Below are 17,259 nucleotides of genomic sequence, written 5' to 3'. Positions count from 1 at the left end.
TAAATAATGCCACAAACCATACTTGAATAATAATAGTGGATCTAAAGAATTGTAAACGTGTCCAGAAAGATATTCTCATTAAGGATACATATGCTGGTGGACATTTTAAAAAAGAGTCGTGAATCGTAACTAAAATATTGCTATAATCTATTTATTTGTCTGTAGTCTATGACCAAAAGTAGCCATTTTCCGAAAAAGTGGGGAAGGGAAAAAAGGTGAATACATGTCAAATATTTCAAGGCTGCAGTGTGATGATTCCGATTTTAATAAAAGTGATAACGATCTCAACAAATAACCATCTTTAACTACTCTCTAAATGAATATAATTTAATATCTTATTAATGTTATGTAGTTTGTACACAAGCGGGAATCATCATCCCTACAAAAACTTTGACTTATAACAACAAAGGTTGCAGTGAATTTGCAATGGGTTACTATTGTACAGTACCACAGTGTACATCACTTGCCGGCAAGACCAAAAATGTTAAATTCCATCGATTTCCGCGCGACGTAACCATGGCTGAGAAGTGGAACATTATTCTTAAACGCGGCAAACCCTTTACAAAATACTCCAAAGTGTGCAGTCTCCACTTTACTCAGGCCGACTACAACGTCACTACAATGGGTAAGAATAAAGGTATTTGGGTTTTTCCATGTTTAGTATACTGCACTGTTTCAAAGGATTTTAAATGAGTCATCTCCAGAGATCGCATATTTTGTTTGGCACACACGCACAGTCCGGATCACACCCCGGATATGATTGGTATCAAGTTGCTATCCATTAAATTAAGTTTTTTTTCTTGTATTCAACAATGTTATAATGATACTTTCTTATTAGAATCTTATTAGATGTGACATGCTTGGTGTTACAATTGTTTACAAACATTGTGTTTGCATTATTTCTTGTTGGAGTTTAAATAGTTATAACATAGAACTTCTCTGATCTCTTCTCTTAAAACAAAATGTTTTGATATGAGATTGAATTTTTTATAAACTACTGCTAACAAAAAATGTAGTGTGTATGTAGTCTTATATGGATTTTACATTACATGTTTACATAAACTAATATTATAAAGCATCTGGTGTGATTTTGCTTATTTATCTAACCAAATCTGTAATGGCATAATTATTTACCTCTATATTCATTTTTTTCAATTTGCTTTCTGAGAATATTTGGTTCAATATACTTAAATAAATATACATTTAACTGTGTACAGTATGCAACTATGTTCCTATTCTTGTGCTATGAAATGTTTTACACACTGTTTGAGATGCTGGAGTTATATTTTAGAGTGATGAAATGTCTGTGCATGCCCATCGTTGATTTTTACCACTTACCTAACACTGCTATTTTCTTCAAGTCCGAAGGCTCTTATGTTAAAGAAAGCTATCAGCAGGCATTTCTATTTCTCATGTAGATTTTTATCTCTTAAGTCTTTACTAGTTAACCAAAGATATCAGTCTTATGGCTTTTTTATAAGTTAGGCAACTTTTATAATTTATTTGCAAAATTTGTGTAAGTATTATGTTAAGAATAAAAAAAAAACATGCAAAGCAATGCTATACATTTTGAATGAATGAATAACAATTCTAAATATGATATGTAAATAAATAAATAATTTACGGATTAATTTTATTATATATATTTTATGCCTATCGCATCATATTTCTTAGGCCCTATTCAATTAAGGTTCATCCATTAATCATGTTTTTGTATCAACTTTATGACATTTTGACGTGTGAGGTGTCAGACTATCGTTTCCCAAATATACTCAGCAGTATTTATTTCAGAAAGGGCTCTATTAAACTTCAAGTGATCAATAGACTATCTCTTAGCATGACCTTTTATTTGAATAAAGATATATGATTGGGATTTGATTAGGCTACTGTTTGTGGGTAAAATTAAAAATAAAATGGCAATGAGCTAAGTAAGACGTATTCATACACCTATTGTTAAGTAATCTTTATATTATTTGAGCTGAAATTTATTTTTTCTTATTATGCATCCAAATAACCCTGGTTAGATGTAACTTAGTCATGAATTTATATTTATCCGCGATGATAAATTCCGGTTTTCCACTTATTTTTTAAGCGAGTTTCCGCGTGAAACGTGACAATATGCATATTATTATACTTAGGGTTGTCAAACGGTGACAGTTACTGCACTTAGTTTACCCTTGTTACCAACTGCGGAGTCTTATGCAGAAAATCACCACAGTTTATCCTTTATAATACTTTGAAAATACCGTATACTACAAAAGTAATACCATGATAATATCGCTAATCATTACACCGATAGGTGCAATTGTTGGAGAGTTGTTTAGCGAGTGCTTTCACTACTTTAAAATGCTTTGAATAGAAAACTGCAACAAATAGAAAATATGTTCCATAACTATGAAAATAATAGATAATATTTCGGTAGCAGCATTGTGTAGCCTGATTTTATTTAATTTAGCATTTTTGATTCTAACAATCTGTAAGTGCATAAGGAAAACTTTTTAAGTGATTCATGCTCGAACATAATCGCCACTGTAATTTGCATCTTTGGCATCATACTTGACTCATATTTGTAGGGAAAAATATAACTTGGACTTACTTCCTACCTTAATAAAAGTAAAAGAGTAGATGTCTATATCTGGTGTGGTATAGTAAAAATCTTAGATACCAGTTGTTTTTTTATTTTTAATTTTGTTAGTAGGAATCAATGGTTAACTTGTTGAATTGTCTTGCCGAAGCCTAACACAACACTTGCGTTAGACTTCATACAAATGAATGGAGTAGAAAAATGTTTTATGAGAAAGAGACATTGAAAATAATATACTTCTCCTTGTTGTACTTTATAATGCATATTTGTTTATGCTACTCTATAATTTAATGAAACTTTTTTAGGAATGCAGTAAATTTATAAATCATCATTACTAGCATCTTTGCCTAACAAAAAAGATGTCAGAGATATCTAGAGATTATATTATGATGACTAATTCATATCATAAATTTTGCAAAGCACTGATCTATTGAAGCAGGTTTAATTTTTTTATTTATATTCTACTAACTTTTACCCGCGACTCCGTCCGCGCGTAATAAAAAATAGAAAACGGGGTAAAAATTATCCTATGTCCGTTTCCTGGTTCTAAGCTACCGGCCCACCAATTTTCAGTCAAATCGATTCAGCCGTTCTTGAGTTATAAATAGTGTAACTAACACGACTTTCTTTTATATATATAGATATATAGATTAAGGATTAATGATTATTTAAAATTTCATCTCTGCATTTTTCGGAATGCTATAAACTTTTTTTTATAATATTATGGTTTTTAGGAATTGATTTGAATGAAATAATTCTTGTCAGATCCTTATATATATTAAACAAAATATATTAAATAATTTGTCTGTTGTATAATATAGCTTATGTAACAAATATGCCTTTGTCCATAAAAATTGGCCATTTCTCTTGTAAATCTGCAAATGATTACGAGTATTTTATTAATACCAGGCAAAAATATGTAATTTATTGTAAGCCTTATCAAAAACTTCCTGGTGCATTTTATATCATTCATAACACAAATGAAGTCATATACAGATATTAATAACTAGAGTCCAAATTATCTCAGTTACAGAATACTACACTGTATCTGTATGGGTAAATAATAAACATAATAAAAAAGAAAATATTATCTGTGTGGTTGTGGTATTCCACCGGGTGAGCCAGCCTATTTGTGCAACAGGTGTTGTTGTTGTTGGTCACTACCATTGTTTTTGTTAAAAAGAAAAAACATAAATTGCAAAACGTATACAAGATTTACGGTAGAATGAATGTTTAGGAATAAGTGGAAAAACGATCTTCATAACAGATCTCCTATATTTAATTTAAATATGTTTTTAGGAGTCTTCTATTTTTTCGAATGCTAAAATCTTTTGATAAAAGGAATATATAACGACATTTTATTAACTTTAATTTGTTGTATAATTCTAGGACAGTGGAAGACATTAAGCAAAGATGCCATGCCATCCCAGAATCTTCCCAAGTTGAACCCGGACGGCTCAGTAATGGTCATTCGCAAGAGTCGCACAGTTAAATACAAGGAGAGTAGGAAAGATACCATCAGGTAATTAAGATTTACTAGTTGACAACCATTGTTCGAAATTCGACCATAATAATTAATAATTAAAGAATTATATTATTTTTATTGATTAGCTTTTTCCCGCGAAACCGTCAGCGCGGAGTTATAAAAAATTTATATGTCACGTCACATAGAAACAGGATAAAACGTATCCGATGTCCGTCTTCTGGTTCTAACTACCTACCTACCTATTTTCGGCCGAATTATTTTTTTTTTTCAGTTCAGCCGTTTTTGACTTATAAATAGTGTAACTAACATGAATTTCTTTTTTTGCAATTGATACCCAATTGAAAGAAAATATTTAAAAAAGTCTCAGTGTTAATGTGTGCGTAAAGTTTTATTACTGAGATACATTTTATTAGTAATTGATTAAAATATTGAATTGTTTTATATTTTTAGTGTTAAATCAGAAAAATGGTGCTTAAATAGTCAGTCCACAATGTCAACCAGTACTCCGGATACAAATCTAATGAATGAAAGTTCTGATAATGTGAGTATATATTTTTATTTCACGTATTTATTTATTTTTGTGGTAATAGCTTTATTATGACAAGGCTACAAGCAAAATAAAAAATAGGAATTGTTTATGGAAATTTAAATTTACAAGCATTTAAAACTTAGCATTTTAACTTTCCTGATGATGTGGTTAATTTACCAATATATCCTTAATTAGGCATTTCCAAATAACTGTTCATAAGGTTAAATAAAATTAAAATACATAAAAACAACATAACAATACTGTATTTATATATAGGATAATACTCAACATCAATTTACATAAATCAAAATATGTATACAAGACTCTACAAAAATATACAAGAACTCGCTTAAACACTTTAGATTTTTAATTTTGTAAATAAAAAGTATTGAAGTATACTCTACAAAATGAAGTAAAAACTTCTACATAACCATGGGCAATGACAACTAAACAAACAGAATACGTTGTCCTTAGAGTACAATCTTAACGAAAACTAGGGAACACAGAACTTCCTTTGAACCTCGAGCAATGCTAGTGCACGTTCTAAAACCGTATTTCCGTCGTTCTATAAATTAAAAAACTTTATTTTTATTAATTGAATTACAGCTCGCGTATCGTTTCCAAGCTCTGAACGCTATTGCCAATCACATTTCACCGGTGCAGCAACCCAGCGAAAATTCAACACAAAAAATCGGACTAACTATCAGACCGAAGAAGCAAGACGCTTACATGCAGACAGACCCCATTCTGTCGGAAGAAGACGACACGCAGCCCAACAATAGCTACAGCGAGTCCTCAGAAAAGTCATTCGAGTCGGACCAAATTGACACATATTCAACCCAGTTGACTTACCAAAGGGAGAGTGATAACTACGAAGCGGACATCAAAAAGTTTGACTTAGCAGAAGATTACACAAAAACAAATGATGACTACATACCACAGACAAACGAAGAGTACAACAAGGAAGCAGAAAAGTACGCATTAGAACGTAAATCATTAAACGGGTACGAAAATAATCCAGTGGATACGATGTACCAAAAGCAAGTGATTGAAAACGGATACGAAAAGATACCAGAAATGTACACTTATGAGGAGAAACAAGATTATCCGAACCGCAACGATAATTATATAGCGTATACTAACGGATATCCGGACAGTGCGGAGGTGCTAAGAAATCAGCAGCACAATCTACAGCTGCTACAGGAGCCGCATAGAATTACAGAGAATCAGAACTTCTTTAACGAAAATCATATAAAGCAAGAAATAGACTTTGGTACTGATGATGACAAGTACTTATATGAGCGTACAAAGGACCAGATAGGTAATTTTTTTTTATTGTTTTTTAAGTAAAAGACAAATGCACAAAGGGTTTGCAGATCTCCGTAAATTAAATAGATCCTTTTATTAAAATCTCTTTTTGTTATTTTCACAGATCAAAACACCCTGTATAATGAAAGTCAAAGGCAAATGGAACAGCAAAGACTGTTGGAACAATTACAACATCAAGTGAAACAGGAACAACCAGAGGGAAATAATGGTGAGATTGTAAAATGTTTTTATATATGCCTTTTTTAGAAATTCAATTTAATTTCTATGAACATACTAACTATGAATCCCTACTAATCCAACACGAACGAAGTGGTTATTGATCTATATATATAAAAATGAATTGCTGTTCGTTAGTCTCATTAAAACTCGAGAACGGCTGAACGGATTTATCTTATCTTAGTCTTGAAATGTTCGTGGAGGTCTAGGGAAGGTTTAAAAGGCAAGAAAAAATTCATACCGCTATTAAGTTTTTTTTTGTAGTAGACAGCTAGTAATGTATAAAAACATTGTTCTCTCTATTTTTTTAAAAAGAGAGTCAGAGAGATGGCAACATTGTGACATTGTTTCTCTCTACCATTGGAGTTTAAATTGTATGAATTTACCTCATTGTGACCTTTGCCTTTTCAGGATGTGAAAATGTGATGCAGTCACAAAGCAGTCCATTTTACCAAGCTAATGCAAATAATGCTACAGGTGAGGGAAATATACTAAAGTAAATAAGTATGTAACAAATAAACTAAAAAACTACCAGTAGTTTTTATAAGAATTTTTAATATTGTTCTAAAACAATATTAAAAATTCTTTGCCTCTTAGAATGATACATTATCACTGAGTAACATAGACTATGTAATATTATAAATGCGAATGTTTAGATGGACGGATGGATGTTTGTTTGAATGTATCTCAGGAACGGCTCAACTCGGCTCATTGATGAAATTGGCACAGATGTAGAACATAGTCTGGAAGAACACATAGGCTACTAATTAAGTTTTTTTTAATTCCGTGCAGACGGAGTCGCAGGCGATAGCTATATTAAAATTAATATGTTATTGTGTAGGTGTGTCAGCTTACTATGAGCAGATATCAAGACCGGGCCCTGAGCTTTTAATAGCTAAACAGAACGCGTTAGCAGCTCACACACAGTTATGTAAGTATATTTTATTAAAAAAAAAAATATTAAAAATATTTTGTAAGCATATTTTACTGACACTATTTTTACTAGTAATATTAAGACAGTTTTTAGTAGATATGTAACTTGTAAAAAAATAAAAGTAGTTCTTTACATTATTAGAAATGGTAGTTTTATCGTTATATGAATGATGACTAAAATTAAATATTCTGTCAATTTGTGGAATTTTTGATCAAATTTATTCATACAGATAAATATACTGCATTAAAAATACTGTATTAAATAGTACTTCATAGTTTTACTGAAGTTTAGAAATATGAACTTTAAGTTAAATGTTAAAAATACAAACTTAAAACTAATTTTAGTCCACATTCCCTTCCTACCCATTTCTTATAAGGAAATGATGGGAAGAGAAAGTTGATTAGAATTATGAGTAGACAATTAGGAATGGGAAATATAATCTTTCTGTGGGTGGTCCTCTTCGTCAACTAAAGGTTGGCTAAAAGTAGGCTGCGGTCACTTGGCTATTTTCCACCTTTAATATAAAAAAAAAAACGAAACCAAAGTGTCATTTGAATATTTTAACTTATATTCCAGGGCAAAACACAATGAAGAGACCGTTCTTCTATAGCGAAACTTCGCCATACACAAATCCTCAAGTGCTCCATAGATATGAGGTATTGTAATAATTTTATTTATTTGACTGTTATGACATTTATTATAATTATTTATTTATTATTAATATTAATCTTTCTCCTTAAAATAATTTAGGAATCATATTCATCATTTAACTTGTACAAATATTGATGTCTGTTCTTTCAATCAGAATGAAATGTCAATATGTGTCAATGTCAATGTAGTAGAAATCCACATTAATATTATTGAGTGTAATTTGTATGTTTATTTATTCCAGGACTTAACGAGGATTCTTCAGTGAGTTAGAGACATTCCAAAGTTGCAAAATTAATACTGTAATTATAAAAAAAAAAAATATTTTCTATACGACGATAATCTCTCGAAATTAGTTTTTTTATTCTGACTAAATATTTCTAAATGTGTTTGATATTCTTTTTATATTAAAAATGAGAATGCTCTTTTCGATAGTGGTTTTGTTAATTTACATTTTATTTTGATGAAAAATATGTATTATGAAATTGTACAAATTATGTGAAAGATACCAATTTTTGCTAAGTTTAATGATGTGTCATAATTTTAAATGTCATCATGATGTCATGAATGATGGTTAAGGAAAGTCATACATTACAATTTACCTTCTGTCTTTTATTATATTTATTAAATATTTGTCAAGAATTAATCCCTTCACATAAATTTTAACTGGTCTAATTATGACTGAACAACGTAAATATATTTTTTTTACCCATAATTGAGACGTACTTTTGAAATTTAATGCTTTCTCGACTCTTTAAGACAGGCTATTAAATAGGTATTGAAGAACCTTTTTTCCCTTTATGTCCTAGTTAAAAATATGCTTAATGAAGTGGTAACATTGTATTGGGTACTCTGTTATCATGAATATAAAGGCAGTGTGACTTATAGTAGACTGTAATGTATGATTACTTGTATACATTTTATTTTAACACGAGCAAATGTGTCATAAAAATTATTTATTTTATAGTCTGTGCAACATTTTGTATTCAAAAATTATTTTCATTCATGTTATTTAAATTTTTTTGTTGTATTAATATGGTTTATTTTATTTATTAATCAGTTACTTATATAACTTAAAGAAATAGAATTAAAGTAGCTTTAGACTATGGATTATTGAAAATTTGTCTTTGCAATTGTCAATTAAAATTCTGTTAATTTTAGAAATTCTAAAAATTGAGATACAATAGGAAGTTTTTCTTTGCCTCTGAAATAGTGCCAAATTAATGTATATACCCTAATTTTTTTTTTTGATTCTGACCTTAAAACCGACGGTCGTTTAAACGTTTCATACGCATCGAAGTAATGGAACAATAAACAATAGGCTTTTTACTATTATGCCATCGTTTGCGCAACTTACTGCTACCTTGTTTGTAAGAAGAGACGGAGTTTGTCTTGTTGGAACACTGCGAAATTCCCCAACTGTACAATATTTTTTAGAATATATCAAAAGATGCACAGACTATAAAACGTATATAATGTATGTTGTTGCCATTAGTTTTGTAACTTTTCAGATATTTTTTAAAAATGAAATTTTTATTTCGCTTGTTTCAAATTTTCCTTTTTTTATGTTTTTGCACATTTTTGAGAAAACTGTTATAAAGAGTTATTCGTTTGTTTACTTTTTATTATATGTATATTTAAAACATAGTTACCATTTTATAATTTTTATATATTTGTATTTTACTTTTTATATTTACAGATTTTATTTCTAATTTGGCGTAGAAATAAAAATGAAACTTATTTCTATGTCTAAATTATATTATCTTTTTTTTTGTTCTTGTCATGCGAAAATCTACTCGTCCAATATTGTACGGCGTGTTCAAAATGAACATTTGAATTTACCTATTAGCTTTTATTGCACGTTGTTTTCGTAAAATCAATTTTATATTGTTTAGTTTTTTTTTTATATTTTTACTAAAACATCTAAGGCTGGCTGGATGACTCCTTGAGTCGATTTTAGGCAGGTTATATTTATGTTAAACGGTGTAATGACCAGTTATAGAGCAAGTTTTTAATTTGCATTATTTTTAACGAACGTCTTTTCTGTACGTAAGTTATGTGTTGAATGTGAGGTCAAGATTGAAAATGCTTGTTTAAATCATGGTTTTTAATACTTCGTCTAGTAGAAAATCGTGCACATTATTGATATTTAATCCTTGCTTTTTACCATAGACATTTGACAGATGTCAAATTAGAGAAAAATGGCGGGAAAGTAAAGTAATGTCGGTGTTGCTATGAAACTGTTACGAAACAATTGAGGAAGTGATATTTTATCGAATTTACGTGGCAAATGTAATATTGACGAGTAAATATTAGCAATTAAGGGACGTTTAAAACAGTTTCTTCACAATTTGTTTTTTTTTTCTCGGTTAACTTGAAAAGTTGGTCTTGCCAAAGTTTTGACGTTTCGTTTTTTTTTTTAATTCTAAAATCTGTGTCAAAGTCTTAATGTATTCTGGTAGTTTAAAATAAGGACGTTCTTAAGAAAAATAAAAAGACTTTGAATGTTTATCTTAAGTTTTTTTGGTGCTCGTTATGTATTTTCTTCCGAATTCTCTTGCATTTTGTCTAGTTAGTTAGTTTTTTTTTTTAAAGATGTGTATGATATTTGAGTACAATGTTTTAAAAGTCGTAGTACGCACATATTGTAGATGGAACGCTAGAGGTTTTTTTAAAGATTTTTTTTTACTAGTTTACAAACTTTATTTACCATAGATTATAAGATTAATATGATTCTGGGATGGACTTTGAATAAAGCAAGAGCGTATTTTATCCTATTTTTATCACAATTTATATTCGAGTCTTTTAAAAATTGTTTATTGATTATTTGATTGTACGGTTTCCTTTTTTTTCTCTATATGTGAAATTGTAATTAAAGTGTGAAAAAAAAAACATAGAGATATTTTAAAACGCGAGAGAAATAAAAATGTTTATATTTTATAATTTGTACGCTCTAAACAGACCAAAGCTGTGAGTTATTGTAAAGATCATTGAATAAGGAATTATTAATAATGATAATACTAATGCACACATTGAAATCAATCTAATGGTGGGTTTCCACTATCAAAATACCTTTATAACAACTCTCTTATGATATTTTATTTATATACAACTATATTTTAACAGCGGTAGACGCCAGCAACAACAACATCAGTTGCACAAATTGGCCTCGCTCAGTGAAATACCACGACCACACAAGGCAGGCGTCAAGCCTTGCCAAGATTATGCGTGTTGGAGGCTTAATTTTAGTCCTCTTTTTTTGTTATAAGAAAAGGATGGGAAGAAGTGGACTTGACGGGAGAGGGAATGTATAGGCAGGGGAAATATTCTCTTTCTGTGTGTCCCCTCTTCCGTACAATAAAGGTAGGCAATGCACTTGTAATTGCGGATGTCAATGGGGTTCGCTGTTACGGTGGATTCAGATGGACGCTTGCTCGTTTGCCGTCTTATAATATAAAAATATTAATATCTCTCTTATTATCTTTGAATAAATCAGGGATAACATATAGATATATAGATATATAGATAGTTGAAATTCATAGTAATAGTAATAAACAGTGAAGTAATGAAGCATTTTAAAATAGTTATAGCCCAGTGTTATAATGTAAATGAGATATTAATTCTTGTTTATAAAATTATATAGTCGGTCTTTTAAAACCTGTTTGGTGAGCGTTGATATGTTTGTTCATGTTCCATACGCAATAGAAACAACTCAATATATTAAATCGGTTTTCGGTTATGAGAAAAAAACGAATAGATTTTTTAACAATACCATTTCGGTACTGGTCACTTCGGTTTTGATTGTATTTTTTTATATTGTATGCATTTATATTGGATGTCAATTTATATGTAAAGATCAAAGTTTTCCCAATTTTTTATTGCTGAAATCATGCAGAATGCACGAATATTTGTGATATATTTTCGAAACGACATCGACAAAAATTTAGTACAAATTTTGTTGATGACGTTACGAATATTTTCTCTCAAATTTTCGTGCTAGGCCCTCGGGAACATTAATGGAAATTTGTACCTAACTTTGTAAATTTATTTAAGGGAATTGCGCGAACGTATAAACGTGAAAGGCACAAAGTTTATAAGAAATAAAAAAAAAAAACAGCTAGTATAAATAAATATATAAAATAATTTAGAGAACCTTATATAATTAAATATTAATACAGAATAACTGGTTTTATCGGAAGTTGTATGAAATAACGTTAAATGCTGACGTCATTTATATATCAAGGTTGATTGAATGTGTGCATTGGTTTACGCGGTTTTTATATGAAAATTTTAAACTTGTTTAAAGTAGGAATTAAGCTGTGACCGTCTCTTATATTGATATGTATGAATTTTATATATTAAAAATAACATTTATATCTCTAAAAAAGAATGAAAAAAGGTACAGGAAATTTGCTCGCTTTATAAATATTGTGGTTATTTTAAAGTGTTTTCGTTCTTATATTTATTGTGAAATTAGCAAATTATAAAATTAAGGTTTCCTAGTTTTGTTTAACTTACAAACTTACCACTATATTATAAAGAAAATTAATTATTCATATAAAATGTAAGCGAAAAAAGTTGCCGATTTAACGATTTGGTTATTTTCAACACTACAATAGCAAGCAAGGAAATGTTAAAAAGCGAGTTTGAATTTCCATTAAAATAAAGTACAAATTAATACAAGACCGGAGAAATACATTTTTAATTCGATAACAAGTACAATGTTAAATAAATATGACGGTGGTATTACTTAAAACTAAGTGATGTTTATAATTTTCATATAAAAATAGTACTTAGTATTTAAGAAGAATGGAGATGTTATTTGCTAGATACAACATTTTTGTTTATATATTTTTTACAGCTGTGGCCATTTTCAAATAAAATAAGTGAAAAATCGTATGACTGTTTCATTTTAAACATCGATAATACCTCACATATAGTGTGTATGTGTCACCGGCAAATTACGAACGCCGACTGTTTGTAATTTGGCTAGACAGATCTTAGCGACTGGGCAATTTGCATGTTGAACGAGATCGCTCACAAAAGCCCCTAGGGCTGGACCTGCAAGCAGCTACTGATGACAACTGTCAATTAAGTGTCTTTACATATTATCCAAATGTAATACGTCATTTTACACTTTACAATTTGCCTAATGAAATTACAAAGGTGCGGCGTTCACGATTTGTCGGTGACCAGAAAGGTACATGAACAATCGAGTTCATAAGCCGTAGTGCATAAATAAATGATGTTAAGGTTGACATTGGTTATTTGCACTATGTCTTGTCGTTCTATAATATATTCATAATTTATTTTACTTAAAAGTGTGCCAAAAAATAACTAATTTCCCACTAATCTACGAATGCTAAATCACTTACCAAGTTATCTACTACGAGTATAATCTACATTTGTTATTATAAAAATTTTAATGCTTTGAAATCAAAAATAAATCTTTGTCCACAAATTACGCACACAACAAGTCATTTTAGGTTTTTTTGGTTTATTTTATGATATCAAAGCGAACGGAATAACAAATTAAATAAATGCATGTATTCCGAATATTTAATAGATTAAAATATTCAATAATTAACTTGCGCGGAGCCAAAGGTCAGGGAAGCGACAATGACAATTGCAGTGTTAACGGTATATGTTTTTATTTAATAAATAACGATTTTAACACAATTCCAGTATAACTTGTATTAAAACATGGTGTGGTCTCTATTTTCTAAGAGAAAAAGAGAGTCGTGACGATACTCTTTACTGTTGACTTTTTAAAAACGAACATGGCGGATACAGTTTGGTGACCACAGTTGTAATCTTTCATTACGACGGTATTGCCATCCTTATCATCATTTAAAAAAGGTGTTCGTAAACAAGTGTCACTACATTTAAAATTAACAATATTTCACAGAGTTACATATTTACAATTTGACTAGTTGTTGCCAGCGACTCCGTCCGCGCGGAATTAAAAAATAAGACTTAGTAGCTTGTGTGTTCTTCTAGACTATGTTCTACATATGTGCCAAATTTAATCAAAATCCGTTAAGCTGTTCTGGAGATACCTTCAAACAAACATCCATCCATTTAAACTTACACATATATATAAGTAAGATTTTCTGATATACATAAGCAAAAATGTTCGTCGTCGCAAGGTAATGCTTAATCGACCAGAAATAAATGCTAATAAGTTCTTGGAATTATTAAATAGGCATTATAAAAAAGCAAAATCATCATTGGCCTAATAATAAGGAATAACACATGTAAAAGAAAAATCGTTGAGCGTTCAAAATGTTATTGATCAAAAATAAATAATAACTTAACCTATTGAACCAAAAAATTCGTCATCATATCGTTGAAGTCAGTTTATAATATAACTATACTATAAATTGACGGAAAGTTATAAATTGAATAAATCTTTGACAATTAGACATGCGTCAATTTCTACACAACTGACATGATTATTTTAAAATTAAGAGAAAAACTACTTTAATCAGAGATTTTGATATCTTATACAAAGGTATTCAATCCTTATAAACGAGTTCTTATTATTGAAATATATAACATTAACATCAGAGGTCGTCTATTAATCCAGTCTATCAAATCAAGGCAAAAAATATAAATACGTTAAACATTTTGTTGAGCATGTTGTTTAAACGAGATTCTCGCACATATACAAATAGGTATTAACTAAGAATAATTATAAATTTTATTGATGCTATTTTAATAAAATACATATTTATTAAGTACTGATCTATGCTGTTTCCTTTAATATTTCAAGGAGTTTGTAATTTGTAGATCGCACGGGGTTTTTTCAATAAACAGCAGATATTTTTGTCCAATGAAGTTGGCCACTACTGATCTAAATGGTATTACATACATTTTTTTTACATTAAACAACACCAAATGAAATATAGACACACATGCTCTGAATTTAATACTTTTTACTAACACAAATATTTCCACAGTATTGTTAAAACAATTGCTATTATTTGCTGTCTTAATAATTATTATTAAAATAAATATTCGTATTTAGCTATTCACGCAAATACATATCGATTATTTAAATCGCATAATTATATTTATTGTAATCAAAACAATCTTAATAAGTGGTATTAAAAGAGAAACATTTTTAACAGCCGGCCGTAAAAACTATAGCCAAAACTTTAAGGTTTATAAAACCTTATGTGCCGACCCCACGTGAGTGGGAAAAGGATGATGAGATGATGATGATGAAAAAAGAATCACTACATCACAATTCATACAGCGTTTGAAGGAAGTACAGAAGAAAAAAATAATATCGTGGATAAACAAAAAAAGAAAATTTAATGTTTTTAATGAACTTATGTTAACGTCATTCAATTCCATGTGACATTTAGCACAGATCCTTTGCTGTGGGATTTCCCTTTTCAAACATTCAAACTCAAACATATTGTTATCTCAGATGTTTCTATAGAGAATAAGAGTGATGAGCATATGTTTTAAATTATGATTTAAATAGTAAAATCCCATGGACAACTCTTTTATAAGAACGGGTTGTACATGTTAAATTTTAAAGACGCCGTACGCACCGTACGCGTACATTAATATTAACTTCCTTATGGCCTCGTATCGAGGGCAAACTCTTGATCGGTACAGACAAACTGTAATCACACTGTATCAGTGTAAAATTTGAAATTTTATTTATAGTCTTCAACTAACACCGTTTTATTTGCAAGGGATATGGCGGATTTATTTTCTCATTTCGACTAAAATTCACTATGTTAACTATGTTTTCAGGTTCATCCGTAAGCGCAATTTACTTAAGGGGTACGAAGTTTTCGCTTCCCGTATGATCCTTTCAATGTGTAAATGACAGACAGTAAACATTTCTGTGACTTTCCACTTTCAAACACCTGTACAATATCAATATTATTCAGTAGTCTCATTTTATGAAAAACAAATAAAATAAATGAATAATGTCGGTGTCACGACGACAGTTGAAATTCACGATTTCAAGTACCAAAGTTTACTTGCGACTGATAAAAGATTTATACTTCTGGTCTGGAATAAATTTTAGTTTAATATTTCTTATGCACCTGGCATTTGTAATATTTGTTGTTATACTTTGTGTAATTTGAAAATAACAGCGCTTTTTCTTTTTATTTTCTACTAGCTGTCGCCCGAGACTCCGTTCACGCGGAGTTAAATAAAACTAAATTATTAGCCTATATGTTTTTCCAGACTATGTTCTACATCTGTGCCAAATTTAATAAAGATCAGTTGAGTCGTTCCTGAGATACCTTCAAACAAACATCCATCCATCTAAACATTCGCATTTATAATATTAGTAAGATTACAATAATTTAAATATCTTGTTTCAATGTCTCGCGGTCTTTGGATTTTTTTAATCTATACATAATAATCGTTTCAACTTGTTTAACAAACATATGACGTATAAATAAATAGCGTTAAAACTAGAAGGTACAGTTACTATTATACATTGACAATAGCACATTGTCTTTAAGCTTTAAAAATAAAGCTTTTTAAATTACATATAGTTGTATTATAATAACGATCAGTTATGCAGCGCAAAAGTTAGAAAATTTACTCCTTTTTTCCTTGAATAGTTCTAATTAATTTGTTACATACATATCTTTTCTTTAAATGTTATAAATGAAAGTCGCTTTTCGTGAACTCAGTTTGACTCAAATGTTCTTTGACTAGGTCAACTAAGAAACGTAATACAGTTTTCAGTATTATGTAGGTTCCGTATCCCGGAAGGTTTATGTGTATGTTACGGTAAATGTTATTAATTGAAAATCATTAATTATTGTCGATTATTACTAATATTAATCTAAAGTCGACGTGAAAATAAAAAAATAATCACATTTACTAGTGATAATTAATAATTTAACCGATAAATGTATTAAATATGAACCAAAAACAACTGATAAGTTAGGTTTAAAACATCATAAATTAAATTGAAAAACTAGCCTAGGTTTGGTTTGGAACACTTGATCGCGGACGAAAGCGAAAGCGTGCCCGTAATCCTGTCCCCATGCGTTGGAGGAATTGAGGGGTTTAGTGGGTATGCTTCCCATCCGGACGAGAATCCTACATAACAACTGCATCCCCTGCGGGACGCAGAATATGCATAAAGCATCACCCTCTAAAAAATAAGTAAGGTTTGGAACATTTATATAAAATCAACAAAAAAAATGACTGTGTTTCTCTACTAATATAAAATATTATAAAAATGGTGAGTATGAATGTAGAAGAAGCGAGTTAGATGTGTCAGGACCGCGTCATCTAGAGGTACGTGATCTCCACATACCCCAGAGGGGTTACAGGCGAGGGTTATGTTGTTATTGATATATTATAAATACCAATTATGTTCTAAAATAAATATGTTACATGTTAATGTTAATTAGAAATAATAAATAGGAATAGTGGCAGATAGAAATGCTGAAATTTTAAAAGTTTGCCCTTTGTATCGTAAACCTTTGACTTTTATTGTGCTACGTTATTGTTCCACCTTGCTTCGCCTTCGACTTGCT

General features: G+C 29.9%; 1 protein-coding gene across 2 annotated transcripts; it reads left to right on the top strand.

Annotated features, from left to right (window-relative positions):
• Positions 1-154: 154 nt before the first annotated feature.
• Positions 155-8,059, top strand: LOC106708253. 2 transcript variants are annotated; one of them, XM_045682381.1, is made up of 9 exons: positions 155-637; positions 3,974-4,106; positions 4,521-4,611; positions 5,206-5,920; positions 6,032-6,136; positions 6,556-6,621; positions 6,986-7,075; positions 7,655-7,734; positions 7,971-8,059. In XM_045682381.1, the coding sequence occupies exons 1-9, from the start codon at positions 427-429 to the stop codon at positions 7,992-7,994; spliced, it is 1,515 nt and encodes a 504-aa protein (XP_045538337.1). In that variant the 5' UTR covers positions 155-426; the 3' UTR covers positions 7,995-8,059. The 2 variants fall into 2 exon arrangements, with proteins under 2 accessions (XP_045538337.1, XP_045538338.1); XM_045682382.1 differs by having other exon boundaries at positions 157-625.
• Positions 8,060-17,259: the final 9,200 nt, after the last annotated feature.

Source organism: Papilio machaon, chromosome 19, assembly GCF_912999745.1.
Source record: "Papilio machaon chromosome 19, ilPapMach1.1, whole genome shotgun sequence".
In the NCBI taxonomy this organism is placed as follows: Eukaryota; Metazoa; Arthropoda; class Insecta; order Lepidoptera; family Papilionidae; genus Papilio; species Papilio machaon.
The sequence above is the reverse complement of the archived record's forward strand: the minus strand, read 5'-3'. Positions and strand labels throughout refer to the sequence as shown.

Excerpts from the sequence above, each read along its gene's own strand:
- LOC106708253 (XM_045682381.1), top strand. The coding sequence starts at position 427 with ATGGGTTACTATTGTACAGTACCACAGTGTACATCACTTGCCGGCAAG. Across the intron at positions 5,921-6,031 it reads GCGTACAAAGGACCAGATAG|ATCAAAACACCCTGTATAAT; the intron begins GTAATTTTTTTT and ends TTATTTTCACAG. Across the intron at positions 7,735-7,970 it reads AAGTGCTCCATAGATATGAG|GACTTAACGAGGATTCTTCA; the intron begins GTATTGTAATAA and ends TATTTATTCCAG.